Consider the following 15,000-nt stretch of genomic DNA (forward strand, 5'->3'; position numbering starts at 1 on the left):
GCAACATCAGGATAGTCTATATGCTAAGAGTGCAAATATCCTGAAGGGCAGAGTTTGGGTTATTACATCAGTGGAGGACATGTGTAATGTGTATTTAGTTGTGAAGCAAGCCAGTGTGAGCACATGGCTGATTGCCGTAAGCGGCAGGTCTGGGATCAGGTTAGACGCTGTATTTGTGTTCTTTGAGATAGGAGCAAGGATGAGCAGGAGGGAGATGGTAAGAGTTAAAGATGTAAAGACACGATGCTTTTGGAAGAATCTCCCTTTACCGGAGACTGAGGAGTCTCCAGTTAGTCGAGAAAGAGGACAGAGGAAATGAAAGTTTCGGACAAATCCAGGAGCACAATATCGGTAGATTCAGCAGTGTGGTATGCAGGTCAGACAGCAGTCAAAACAGAGACTGGGTGTCTTGGCCTTAGCAGGTTTCAGTGGTACGTTTTAGTGGTACGTGCCCTCTCAGAGCTAGAACAAAACCCCTTCTGCCTTTGTGCAGATGATCCATTATTAAACCCAACCTGAGGGACTGGTGGCAAACTGGCCAAGTAGATATGAAAGAGTGACAGTGACCTTCAGTCAGTCAAAGAGAGGTCACCTTCCAAGAGTCAAAGAGTAAGTTGGTTTGCCACTCAACTGCCTCTCTGTCTGTCTCTCCTATGTACAATCGTAGCTTCGCTCATATGTGTTTACGGCCCTGGTGCAAAGATCGGTCATGGCTCTCACACCTGGCACGTGTTCAGAGCAAACATGTTGAGGAGAGACAGACAGGAAGTGGGGAGCTTAGGTGGAGAGGGTTCTGGTTATTTTCCTGGTTTGTTGTTCCTCTCAGGGCTTGGAAAATGGCACCGCTTCCTCTCCATTCTGTTCCAGGATCAGTTGCTTTGTCCCTTTCTCTAATCCTCATTGGCAGTAACCCCACCAGAACTGGCCTCAGATGTGCCTTAGAGCACACTGTCCAATCTGCCCAATGATAGATATCTCGAAAAGAACAAAAAGTGAATAAAGCCTCCTCCCTCTATGTCAACACACAGTTTGAAGAACTGCAGATCCACTGCTGTCAAAAACGAACGTCTTGTCCTCTCGTGTTTATTAAAAGTGTCGTGTCCTGGTCCCGCACTAGTGCAGGAGCTCAGACGCCAGTCTGGCCGTGTCGTAGACGCATGCAGTCCGCGCGGGGGTTCGTCGGAGGGTTTCAGCCTTACAGCTTACAGCACAGGGAGTGAAATAAAGGATGTGTGAAATACCCCAACCTGACGAACGCGAGGGGAGGATCTTTGCAGAGGGAATTCACACCACTTTTTCCTAGAATTACAAGTACACACCTATACACATGTGCAGGGTCATCAATTATGAACGCAGGAATGATCAAACTAAGAGAACAGCCAGATACTCACACACAAACACACATATACATACAAACACACACGTAAACCTTCCAAATATGTAGTATATATAGTATATATAGTATATATATAGTATATGTAGTATATATAGTATATGTAGTATATATAGTATATATAGTATATGTAGTATATATAGTATATATAGTATATGTAGTGTATATATATTATATATAGTATATATATAGTATATGTAGTATATATAGTATATATAGTATATGTAGTATATATAGTATATGTAGTATATGTAGTATATATAGTATATGTAGTATATATAATATATGTAGTATATGTAGTATATATAGTATATATAGTATATGTAGTATATATAGTATATGTAGTATATATAGTATATATAGTATATGTAGTATTTATAGTATATATAGTATATCCGAGTATATAGTACTTCAGGATTCTTTCTTTACCAAAGAGTAGAGACAATTTCATTGCCTGTTGACCTGTAAAAGCAATCACCACTGACACAAACACATATTCCTTATCTCACACTGTTTCTGTGAAATAACACACACACACACACACACACACACACACACACACACACACACACACACACACACACACACACACACACACACACACACACGCTGCATAAAGCTCTATGTGAAGTATGGCTATGTGTACTAGAGGACAGCAGACTGAGCATGGCCATGGATGTCTCTAGTGTGTGAGTGTGAAAGTGTGTGTGAGTGAGTGTGTATTTGAACACAGAGAGATAGGAGAAGGTTTCAAACAACTGTGAACCAAGTGACTTATTTATAGTTCAGCAATCAACTATATTTTAATAAATGTATGATTTCATTTAAATAGTTTATGAACTTTTATTTGCCCAGCTCCGCCCCCTCCTGTCAATCTTGTTGTTTGGTTCCCTTTGGCCCCGCCCAGTCTCCCTAGCGCTTCCTTGTTTGCTGTTCCTCCATGTGCCAGTGTTTTTCCCTCCTGTCTCTCCTTCTAACCTGTGACTCCGCCCTCTTATGATCTGTCCCACCTGTTCCCTTCTGATTTCCCCTGCTTGTCTGTCCTGTATAAGCCCCGTCTTCCCCCTTGTCTGTCCTGTATAAGTCCTGTCTTCCCTCTTGTCTGTCCTGTATAAGCCCCGTCTTCCCCCTTGTCTGTCCTGTATAAGTCCCGTCTTCTCCCTTGTCTGTCCTGTATAAGCCCTGTCTTCCCTCTTGTCTGTCCTGTATAAGTCCCGTCTTCCCCCTTGTCTGTCCTGTATAAGCCCCGTCTTCCCCTTTGTCTGTCCTGTATAAGCCCCGTCTTCCCCCTTGTCTGTCCTGTATAAGCCCTGTCTTCCCCCTTGTCTGTCCTGTATAAGTCCCGTCTTCCCCTTTGTCTGTCCTGTATAAGCCCCGTCTTCCCCCTTGTCTGTCCTGTATAAGTCCCGTCTTCCCCCTTGTCTGTCCTGTATAAGCCCCGTCTTCCCCCTTGTCTGTCCTGTATAAGTCCCGTCTTCCCCTTTGTCTGTCCTGTATAAGCCCCGTCTTCCCCCTTGTCTGTCCTGTATAAGCCCCGTCTTCCCCCTTGTCTGTCCTGTATAAGCCCTGTCTTCCCCCTTGTCTGTCCTGTATAAGCCCCGTCTTCCCCCTTGTCTGTCCAGTATAAGCCCTGTCTTCCCCTTGTCTGTCCTGTATAAGCCCTGTCTTCCCCCTTGTCTGTCCTGTATAAGCCGTCTTCCCCTTTGTCTGTCCTGTATAAGTCCTGTCCTCCCCCTTGTCTGTCCTGTATAAGCCCTGTCTTCCCCCTTGTCTGTCCTGTATAAGCCCTGTCTTCCCCCTTGTCTGTCCTGTATAAGCCCTGTCTTCCCCCTTGTCTGTCCTGTATAAGCCGTCTTCCCCTTTGTCTGTCCTGTATAAGTCCCGTCTTCCCCCTTGTCTGTCCTGTATAAGTCCTGTCTTCCCCCTTGTCTGTCCTGTATAAGTCCCGTCTTCCCCCTTGTCTGTCCTGTATAAGCCGTCTTCCCCCTTGTCTGTCCTGTATAAGCCCTGTCTTCCCCCTTGTCTGTCCTGTATAAGCCCTGTCTTCCCCCTTGTCTGTCCTGTATAAGTCCTGTCTTCCCCCTTGTCTGTCCTGTATAAGCCCTGTCTTCCCCCTTGGCTGTCCTGTATAAGCCCTGTCTTCCCCCTTGTCTGTCCTGTATAAGCCCTGTCTTCCCCCTTGTCTGTCCTGTATAAGTCCTGTCTTCCCTCTTGTCTGTCCTGTATAAGTCCTGTCTTCCCCCTTGTCTGTCCTGTATAAGCCCTGTCTTCCCCCTTGTCTGTCCTGTATAAGCCCTGTCTTCCCCCTTGTCTGTCCTGTATAAGTCCTGTCTTCCCCCTTGTCTGTCCTGTATAAGCCCCGTCTTCCCCCTTGTCTGTCCTGTATAAGCCCTGTCTTCCCCCTTGTCTGTCCTTTATAAGTCCTGTCTTCCCCCTTGTCTGTCCTGTATAAGTCCGTCTTCTCCCTTGTCTGTCCTGTATAAGCCCTGTCTTCCCCCTTGTCTGTCCTGTATAAGCCGTCTTCCCCTTTGTCTGTCCTGTATAAGTCCTGTCTTCCCCCTTGTCTGTCCTGTATAAGCCCTGTCTTCCCCCTTGTCTGTCCTGTATAAGCCGTCTTCTCCCTTGTCTGTCCTGTATAAGCCCTGTCTTCCCCCTTGTCTGTCCTGTATAAGTCCTGTCTTCCCCCTTGTCTGTCCTGTATAGCCCTGTCTTGCCCTTGTCTGTCCTGTATAAGCCCTGTCTTCCCCCTTGTCTGTCCTGTATAAGCCCTGTCTTCCCCCTTGTCTGTCCTGTATAAGTCCTGTCTTCCCTCTTGTCTTTGGTTGTTAGTATCTGGATCTCTTGATGTTTATCTCCTGTGTTTGACTTTGGTTCTAGTTGTTCCCTCACAGTTTGTGTAAGTTTGTTTCTTCTGCCCAGTAACTTTTGTTCCGTTTATGTTTTGTCTTCTAGGTCGTTACGTGTTGGGTTTTGTCTCTTTGTCGGACTTCTCACCTGGTATGACCATGGCCCGTTTAAATGATTCCTAGTGTGGATTTTTCTAAAATAAAATACTGCTCTTCTCAGCATTTGTGTCCAACCCCTCATCTCTCAATGCCACGAGCATTACAGTTTTATTTTTGATAAAAATTATATTATAATTTACATCTGTTGTTTGCACTTAAAGATTACTTTTAATATAATGTATTTTATTATTCAGTACTCCGTCTAAGTACTATTGCAACTGAGACTCTTATTTTGACAGGACTGTGCTGGGGTTGTCCATACTGGATCTGTATTACAAATATCATACAGTTTCCTGTTCATTCTTGAAGCTGGATAGCAGTATCCATGCTATTCTTTGAGTATTGGATTTAGAAAACATTTATAAGCCTTTTAAACAAATGCTATTACTTATGCATAATAAAATACTAAACAATACTGCAGTTGAATGAATCTGTCACAAGGATAACCAAACACCAGTCAAACAATCCCCTCTAATCAATAATGCCTCTCATATGAATCTCTTGTGCACGGACCCTTGATCTAAATCACTTTGACGTTCCCCAAACCGCCAAGTGTACCGAATCTGAATTAAACGAAAGTGCAGAATCACTTTGCGGAGCGCGGTCCCTCGGACGAGGCCCTAGTGTCGTCATTCCGATCCCGTCTTCGGCGCTGCTCAGCGGGCTAACAGACAGGGCATTGTCTCCTGCCTCCGACAGGCCCCGCCGCCAGGCTTTGGTATGCGCCCAGCTCCGTGGGCATCTCTGCATGAAAGGGGGCAAAGGGATTCTGGGAAATGAGTGTGTGTGCATGGGTGTGCGTATGTGTCTGTACGTGTATTTGTTTGTTTGTGTGTGTGTGTGTGTGTGTGTGTGTGTGTGTGTGTGTGTGTGTGTGTGTGTGTGTGTGTGTGTGTGTGTGTGTGTGTGTGTGTGTGTGTGTGGCCTCTATGTCATTGTGACATGTCCTGTCTACTCTTTCTCTCTAAATCTATTTTTCAAAGATGCCACAGGTTCAAAGGGTCACAGCTAATTTGAGTTCTTAATGTTGGAAAAAAACAACACTTGATTAGGCAGTTAATGAATGGAGGTTTTTTACCAGTGGTTTCATCTTGCTGGATCCTTTAGGAAGCTTTCTTCCCCTAACCTAAGCCAGGATTGGTCCATGGTGTGAGATCTAGTCCATTAACATCTCTGATTATCTTACCTTTGTTTTGATCTCACCTTCGCTCTGAGCTTAGTAGCACACAGGCCGAAGTTCCTGAATGTGGGACTGACAGCTGTTCCCTTTAAGATTAATGTGAACTCCAGTACCTTCAGCCCTCAAATGTAATAACCATATTATGCTTTCCAGCGTAGCCACTGTGTAATCTGAACAGCAGCCCGGGAGAGAGAGAGGCCCATTCCATCATGAGTCACGCTCTATGCGCTTACCACATTGGCTCAGCTGCTGGGCTGATATCACCCCCCCCCATTCCCACAGCCCCCATGGGTGTCTGCAGGCTCGATTTGCCCACTGAGGCCTACTGACAAGACAGACACAGCTACGACACACACACACACACACACACACACACACGAAGGGTGCCCTCGCTCCGCCAGAGAGCTCGCCAGGCGTGTGATGCCAAGGGAAGACACCGCCTGGGTGTAATGTGCAGAAGGGAGAGCCCCGTGATGTTAACAGCACCCCGATCGGCGCCAGGGTCACGCAGCCCTCAGAACCGCGTCCATGGGGAGTCTCTGGGCCAAGAGAACCAGGCCTGGGCGTGGAGCCCGCTTCCTACAAGCCCGGTCTGACTTGCATGCTCTGCAAGCCTCGTCTGGGAACAGGAGACGGCAGCTAGTGGGGGCACGGTTCCACCAACCACATGAGACAGGGGTGAGAAAGGCAAGAGGCGCTGCACTTCGCTGCCGGCCGTGCCAGAAGGGCGGGAGATTTAGACGAGTGTAGTCTCGGCCCGCGGAAAGATTCTGAAATGGTGGATCTGTTTGTTTTTTTGACAGCTGACAGAGTGGGCGTGAGTTATGGCCTGTGGCTTGAAGTAAAACAAAATAAATAAAAATCAGATGATTGAAACGCTGAGTTTGCTGCAGAGTGTGTGAAGAACTGTGTGCACTTTGAAGATATGCACTTCACACACACACACATGATTCATCAAGTTGGTGGGCACTAAAACGCATGCATCAGACACACAGTGAGTGAGCTTATATGCACGTGTTCATAAGGATTCCTCCATTACTGATTACAGTGTAGTGCACGGGTAAGAGGTGGGATTGGTGTGACGATGATGTATTTTTACCTGCCTGGTGAAGAGGATGGCTGCGTCATGATGGTGTTCATGATCGTCATCCAGCGGATTCTGCTGATTCTGCCACTTGCAGAAACTCTTTAGTGTCGTGGCGGCGTTTTTGGACACCTCTAGGCCTTTCTCTTTCTCCGTTACCACCATGACCTTAACCACAGACAAACGTATAGGATTCTCGATACTCGCGTGGCCATATAGCTTGGACGCGATGGACGCCAGAGTCAACAGGTAATGGTGCAGATCTTTCCCGTACTTCTTTGACATGGACTCGTCCGCCACCAGGAGCAGTTCCACGTGCCTTGCGCGAGAGACCGATCGTTTGCGTCTCTTCGCTTCATCTTGCGGTAGCGGCTCCGTGAACGCCGCCCATCGCCTCCGAGCTTGCGCTCCGTGCCTCGCCTCCTCGTGCGCAAAACCAAACCGGCGTTTCCTCCCCTCCCCTTTACCTCTCCTCCGGCGTCTCCCTTCGCCGGTGCCACAGCTGTCGCGCAGCGGTATGGCCTCGAAGCTGAAGCTCTCGCGCGCGTAATAGTGGACAGCCTGCTCCGCATCAGCACCCACGGCACGCGCGTCGTCCTCGTGCCCCTCCGCCCGCACGAGCGCCTGAACGGTATAACGAGCGTGGTCAACTGCAAAGAATCCATTAAGTCCTCCGCTGCACACGCTAAAAACCGCCAAGGACTCCGGGTTTGAATCCACGGTGCCACGGTAAACACACTCCCGGTGAGGCGGCGCGCCGTCCCCCGCGCTCAGTAGCGTCTCCACATATTTAGAGTTGAAACGGTGAGACAGTATGGATTCGTCTCTCTCCATGTCCAGCTGAAACCGCTGGTTGTCCATGTACAGAAGGTAACCCACTTTTCCGCCTCCATGGTATATCCGGTCAATACTGTGCACCGGACCGTCGGTGCGCCGGGCAGGTGTGAGGAGCGCGCTGGAGGAGTCCAGACCAGCATCACATACACACAGCAACCAGAAACACAGGACAAGGACTCGGAGTAACATAATGACACCGGTAAAAGAACAAGGCAAAGTCTTTTACGCGCACTAAGAGGAAAGCCGTTCACATCGAAGCGCAAATATTCCGTTTAGCAAACACGGTGAGATTAAGATGTCTCGGGAGCAGATTTTAGTAAAATATAGCCGGTCTGTTCCGTGTGCGCATCTTCTGGAGGTTTCGGAACCGATCTGGGCGGAATTATTAATAGACGAACTGAAGAAAGTCATGGAAATACAAAGACAAGCAGAGCAAGATTGTGAGCGGAGAGGACGGGCGGTTCGCAAGGAGTGCGCTGAACTTGAAGAACAAAACAGAAAGTTTTCCTCTTAAAAGCGCCGGAGAGGGAGAGGGAGAGAAGTCCTGCCCCTTTGCGCTAAACTGCGCACTCCACCCCCCGCCTCGTCCGCTCTTCTCCCAACGTGCGCTCCCGTGTCTGCTGGAACCCAAACCGAAGTGCTGCGGAGACTGACAGACCGCGGTCGTCCGGTTAGGAGAGGAGATGTGGAGGGATACGGGATGATCAGAGATGTTCACCACCGAGCGCCGCTCTCCAAACTGTCCTCAGCGGAAACACGGCGAGGATAAAAGCGCGCAAAAAAAAAAAAAACCCGGCAAAGAAAACCTTTGAAAGTTAAGCCTCGTGTTTGCTCAGGTTTCAAGTGCATTGATGTGTTCTGGCACCGCCGACACTACAACAACAAGAAACGCACTGTTATTCAGGACAGAGTCTGACACTGGGAAACCCAGAGATGTTCTGCGCTTGTTCAATAGTGCATCAACGCCCGCGAGCGACGACTCGTCTTAGCGCAGAATACCGGGCACCGAGGACACCCGTGCTGCTGTGGACACTCGTGCTGCTGTCTGGCCTTTCGCCTTCTACCGTGACATCACCGTCACAACACCGAATGTCAACACACACACACACACACACACACACACACACACACACACACACACACACACACACACACACACACACACACACACTACGATTGTAAACATTTGAAGGAGTTACTACGGCGCTTTAAGATCATACACTTTATTACTGAACATCCAAATTGAAGAGATTAAAGGAATGGATCATTTATGTCACGCGCAGTATAGCGCGTCATGCTGAGTGATTGGTTCGAGTGCGCGAGTTTGTGCGCTGCCAGGAATCAAACATTCACGCGCGCTCTCGTGATACGACTTCAAGAAGAAGGGTGTGAAACTTCGTGTTGTTATGAGAACATTTATTGCAGCTCCAAGGCTGAGGGTGGTTCTTCTTCCTGCCGATGGTCTCGGTCGCTGTTTGGGCTTGGGGGATTATATTAGCCCTCATTTCAATTCGCGTGGTGGACACAGAACACATTCTGCCTTTCCATATAAAAAGTGACACTTCATGCATCTCACGCTTAGTATTTGTTTAGTAAAGCTGAGTTACTAGTACGTCCCACAGGGTCCATCAAAACACTGAGTCAGAGACAAGCAGGCAACACGAGAACTCAGGGGCTGAGGAAAGACAGTAAGAGAGAGAGAGACAGGTGGAATGTGGGCTGTCTCTATCTCTCTCCCTCCCTCAACACACGCATACACAATTTAAATAATAATTTTACATATCAGTTTGGCCTGTATTCACACTTATTCATTCATTTATGCCAGGTTTCACTGAGAAGACCAACCACTAACACAAATACAGCTTCTAACTGCTGGGTGATGTCAACGTGTGGGAGGGATTGAATGCTTGTTTACAACAGAACACCATGTGCTACCATCATAAGCCTTCCTGCAAGCTCAAAGTGGTACAGTCCACTCCCCGTGAGTGGCCTCCCCTTATCTAGGTCTGAATGGAAGAGTCCACTTCACTGTAGTTGATACACAAACAGTGTACCAAGTGAAATAATGCAAAGTGTCCGTGTCTCCCTAATGTTTCAGTAATGCAGTCCTTTCTGAGCCGAGGTTTTTAGATGACTAGCTTACATGAGAGAGATCACAATCTCTTACGCTCTCCAGAAAATATGACCAAGCCAGTGACAGGAGTATAATCCTCCAAGCAACAGCTATTCCATCCACATCATCCATTCACTATTGCAATAAAGCTCCTCATTATGTAACCAGAGTGAAGAGAACCACGGTGAACCACCCTCCCCTCACCTAGCTATCAATGTGTGTGTGTGTGTGTGTGTGTGTGTGTGTGTGAGAGAGAGAGAGAGAGAGAGAGAGAGAGAGAGAGAGAGAGAGGGGCAGACACAAACCTCCACAGTCAGGGGTCCCATCTTGACCATAGATGTTTGGATGTTTGCTCACACCCAGGTAGTGTGTGTGTGTGTGTGTGTGTGTTTAGAGACATGCGGGGACCTTTAAGATGTGTTTTATAGCTGTTGCTGGCACATGCAGTGACAGCAAGACAGCAAAGCAGGAGAGCACAAGGACTGGCTGGAGGACAGCCCGACCCGTACGTCTGCCCCCGTCTGCCTCCGTCTGCCTCAGTCTACCTCAGTCTACCTCAGTCTGCCTCAGTCTGCCTCTGTCTGCCTCCCCGCTGTGCTCTGAGCACCAGACGGCCCTCCGAATCCACAACTGAGCATTCAGTGGTGTTTAACAGCGGGCAAGCAGCAGGGTGGAAGGGAGTAATGGGGGTGTGGAGATGGAGGAGTGTGGAAATGAGAGGTGGAGCTACTTAAAAGTGCTGGACATCACATGGATGGTGAGGACCCACGTGTGCACACACGGGGCGTGCTTTGGCCCACAGGGCGTGTTTTGGCACGCGGGGCCTGACGTGTCGTAGCCTGCCCCTCCCCCTCGTGCCGGCTGGCGGATACTCGATGATGTGCAGGAGCATCTAACACCAGTACCCATTAGGGAATTACCCATAATCCTGCATCTGAAATAGCGCACACAACAGTGGACCATATGGACATGGACAAGCCACTCTCTCTGTCTCTCTCTCTCACACACACACACACACACACACACACACACACACACACACACACACACACACACACACACACACACACACACTTATGATGCCATTCAAAATATAGAACACTCACAAAAAAAGGACACTCATTTGGACACTCAAAGGCACATGTAGGAGGCACATGCGGTGTCAACCTATGTGTGCGTGCACACACACACACACACACACACACACACACACACACACACACACACACACACACACACACACACACACACACACACACACACACACACACACACACACACACACACACACACGCACACACACACGTTCAGTGCGAGTAGATCCAATAGCACTAAGTGAAAGTGGAGCCATTTACATAACTGGAGGGTTAAAAGGCAAAGCTTGTGTTCATCCTCACATCTTCACACTTACACACTCGATCCCTCACGCACTAGACTGCTCGTGTCCGGTTAAACACTCTTCTAGGCAACATTAGTAACCCCGTGACCTTCTCTGCTAGAGGAAACTGCAGTTTTTATGCAGTTTTATGCAGTTTTTAACATAAGCATGTTGTTTTGTGACAACTGTTAACAGTTTGTCTCTCACATCCTTCCTTTTGTGTTTTATCGTTTCCATGGGTCAACGTCGGCCTTCTCGTTTACGTGGGTTAACGTCAGTTTTCTCGTTTAAATGGGTTAATGTCGGCTTTCTCGTTTACGTGGGTCAACGACGGCCTTCTCGTTTACGTGGGTTAATGTCGGTTTTCTCATTTAAATGGGTTAATGTCGGCTTTCTCGTTTCCATGGGTCAACGTCGGCCCTCCTCGTTTACGTGGTTTAACGTCGGTTTTCTCGTTTAAATGGGTTAACGTCGGCTTTGTTTTTGATGATGTCACCTATCATCTGCTGATGCGTATCCTGAATATTCCTCATAATAATAGATTAATAACAGATTGAATAGATTAATAGATTGTAATATATTAACAACAAATTGTAATAGAGTAGTAATAGGTTAATAATAGATTGCAATAGATTTATTAATCTTAACAGTGTTGCTTAATATTGCTGCACTTGAATCTGTATTTGACTCTGTCTCCAGGACCAAATGAAAATCTTTCAGTACCATTACACACACACACACACACACACACACACACACACACACACACACACACACACACACACACACACACACACCGTATTTTGTTTTAAGTTTGTTTATTGCAACATTTAATAGTACTCAACAGAAATAAATGTATAAAAATTTAAGAGACTTATATCTCTTCCATGTAAAAAAGAAACTATGTGTACATTCCAGATTAAATTCAAGTTTTTATCGTAAAGGAAAAATTTACAGAACAGTACAGATCAGTTCACATCAGAGCGAAGAAAAAAAAAACCCCAAACAGCCACGCTAAAACAAACTAAAAACAAACATAATGGAAAAAGATAAGAAGTGGCCATTTTGATAGCAATGTTAATGAGGTTTGAGATGAAGCGCTGAATACCTCTTCAGTGACGGCACCTGAACTACAGTCTTAGCCGCTAGCTCAGCTGAGATGTTTATGGCTTTCCTGGTTAGCAAAGCATTCTGAAATTCAAGCCAATCTCTCACAGGTAGGGGCCCGCCCTCCGTACACACTGCGTGCCTTTTTCTGATTTATGTCCACAGAAGACTCTTTTCAGTGCTGAGAAGCACGTGAGGTGTAATGTCCCCTGAGGGCCACAGCAGAAGGCAGAAGAGCTCTACTGCTCAGGTTTCATCAAAGCTGCCAACAACCACTTGGGCCACTTGTCTTTAAGCCAATTCTATTCAAGTTTCAGTATTCTGTATCCACAATACAAAGCCACTTCAAGTTTCAGTCTATTGTATCCAAAATGCAGTTCTTATATTCATCAAATTACATAAAATATAGGTACAACTTGATAAGAGATGTGAATGCCCCATTTTTTTATTACCACACATAAAATAAGGTAACTGAAGGCTGGGAACCTTATTCATGTATTCTGTGTTCCACGGTGGGGCTCAGTTTGGCAGCAGTGGCAACCCTGCAACTTTCGTTTGTTTTGTCTTTTGTTTTCATGTGCTTTGCTTTGGGTTATTTGCCGCACCCACAGGCATAGTATGTTCGTTCTGTATGTCATGCTGCATGTCGTGTGTTGTTAGCTCTTAATTTCTGTCCTTTAAAACCCTTTTGTTTGACCCCCGTGTCAGTTACTGATGTCTTTAGTTTGAGCACTAGTTCTGAGCTTTTCTTTGTTCCATTACTTTATTTTGTGGAAACTGGCTACAATTTCCTTTTTTTGCATTGTTTGCCCATGACACTTACCATTATTATTACCAATAATATTTCATTCAAAAAATAAGGACACACAGTGTCACCAAAGGCTATTTCAGTACCAACAGCCCACCCTTGTGCTGAATTTTGTTAAACGTGAGTGAATGACAAGCTAGAAGCTAGTCCATGAGGTGCTTTGGATTTAAAAAATGAATAGGTCTTAGACATCCTTAGATATCAAATAGGCCTTGGAAATATTCATCTCCACTATTAACTAATAACACTAGTTCTGGTGGAGGTAACTCCAAAAGTGCACTACAGTACAACATCTACCTTCATTTAAGTGAAAATGAAGGTCTCTTGGTCAGCATCTTGAACTTCTCCTAAATTAAGGCTCCATCAATCACCACTGTGGATTGAATTAGTAGAAGTCACATGGCAGTTAAAAGGTACGACTCATGTATGTTGAGTTTGGCCAGCTAGGGCGTATTCTTCCGACTCCTTGGACTTCACTGATGGACCAATGGTTAAGCCGATAGCATCAGTAAGGTGTTTCTCGGCCCCGCGTGAACCCTCTGCCGGACTACACAGCACACGCAGTCGCTGGGGGTTTGAGAGAAGACACACGGCTCGTCAATCTGATGATTATGGCGATGCTTATGGGGAGATGAGAACCAGCTCAATTCATGAACAGAACTGAACAGGTTTTTCTGTGTTTCTTCTTCTTTGGTAATTATAATGCCTGCAAAACCTCAGTATTTTCCAGTACCTTTTTTAATTGTAAAAAATATTACACCAACCATGACCATATCACTGACAGACTTAATGTGACTGAATTGAAATTCCCCAGTTAGTCTGAAGAAGACAAACGTAGAAGGCGTTCTACTGACCTGGTAGAAGGTACCGCGGGTGTTTACCAAGGCGTAGATGGCCCAAAGGGGCAGGAGAGACACTGAAGATAACGCCAGCAGCCATCCCAGGGCTGTAGCCCAGGCTGGAGCCGGCACGCCCTTTCGCAACGTCAGTGGGGACCAGCGCACGAGTGAGAACACGAACGTGCCCTGAGGAACCAGAAGAAGAGCGATCATTATCGCCCCTGGGACCCAAGCTGGAAGAGATGCCCACAGAGCTCGCCAAGGCCCGAGGGCGGGGCGGGTGTTGCTCACGCACCGTGCATACAGCTGGGGTAAGGTAACGCCAACACAGCCTGAAGATGGAAGAGGGTGTGTAGCCGATCATGCTTCTAATATTGTCGCTGAAGCGTTCAGGTCCTGCTCGACGGAAGGAAAGTCCATGAAGAGCAGCTACCAAGCTGCAGTCGCAAGTTGCTAATCATTCTAAACAGTATTTGCTGATAACAGCACGTCTTATGGCTTACTTGATGTTTTACACAACAGCTAAGAAATATTATTAACTGGAAGTGATAACTGTTTACTCGCAACGTATAGCCTGAGGAATATTGAGGAACAGTTATCAAGATAGATTAAGCCTAAAAAGAATTGTGTGCGATGGTTTTTCTTTTGGTTGGTACATATTAGCTTTCCCTTGTTTTGAGAAAACTCTTCTGTTCAAGACACGTTTGAAAGTGTCTTGTTTTGAAAGTTTTGAATGTTCTTCACCTGTGACATTCTGACGGTGATTCCCCATTTACACACTATTTAGTCCAACTTTATGCTTAATGTACATCTGGGAACAGCCAACAGAACGTCAAAAGTATCAATTTATGTAGTGCTAATTACATCACTGAAACTAAGTGTTATAGTGGTAGGGAGAAAGACCTTCGGTAGCTGGAATTCTATTTTTTAGGTTAACTTATGCTGACTTGGCAGGCCTGAGTTGGACGGACTCCTTTATTCAGGGTACAATAAATGCCTCTAAAGCTCCTTTTCAGTGGGCAACTCGTGCGGTTTAAGTACTCAGACAGCAGCAGCCAACAGACCAAATTTAGCAAACTGGAGCCAGGTCCGCCATTTAGGCGATTTAGACCAGTCAATACACATTTAATAGGCTGTGAAACACAATCGTCTTCTTCAAGTGTTTCCTCCTCCGGCTTTTGTGTGTATTTCATCCAGGGAGTCTGGCTCCAGCGAGTGGATGTGTGCTGGGAGCAGAGGGGAGGTACACCTGCTGG

The 15,000-nt window shown here is 46.6% G+C and overlaps 1 protein-coding gene and 1 pseudogene across 2 annotated transcripts in view; both read right to left on the reverse strand.

Annotated features, from left to right (window-relative positions):
- adamts5 (ADAM metallopeptidase with thrombospondin type 1 motif, 5 (aggrecanase-2)) overlaps positions 1-8,250 on the reverse strand; it is a 15,189-nt gene extending 6,939 nt beyond the window's left edge. Inside the window, exon 1 of the mRNA XM_076982976.1 lies at positions 6,678-8,250. Within this exon, the coding sequence (XP_076839091.1) occupies positions 6,678-7,688 (1,011 nt within the window). The 5' untranslated portion in view covers positions 7,689-8,250. The remainder of the gene's footprint in view (positions 1-6,677) is intronic.
- Positions 8,251-11,814: 3,564 nt separating this feature from the next.
- LOC143484310 (sodium- and chloride-dependent GABA transporter 2-like) overlaps positions 11,815-15,000 on the reverse strand; it is a 13,453-nt pseudogene continuing 10,267 nt past the window's right edge. The window contains exons 13-15 of the transcript XR_013122599.1: positions 14,040-14,140; positions 13,760-13,930; positions 11,815-13,472 (exon numbers count right to left, since the gene is read on the reverse strand). The product of XR_013122599.1 is annotated as a sodium- and chloride-dependent GABA transporter 2-like (transcript). The remainder of the gene's footprint in view (positions 13,473-13,759; positions 13,931-14,039; positions 14,141-15,000) is intronic.

The sequence above is a fragment of the Brachyhypopomus gauderio genome, chromosome 20 (genome assembly GCF_052324685.1).
Source record: "Brachyhypopomus gauderio isolate BG-103 chromosome 20, BGAUD_0.2, whole genome shotgun sequence".
NCBI lineage: Eukaryota > Metazoa > Chordata > Actinopteri > Gymnotiformes > Hypopomidae > Brachyhypopomus > Brachyhypopomus gauderio.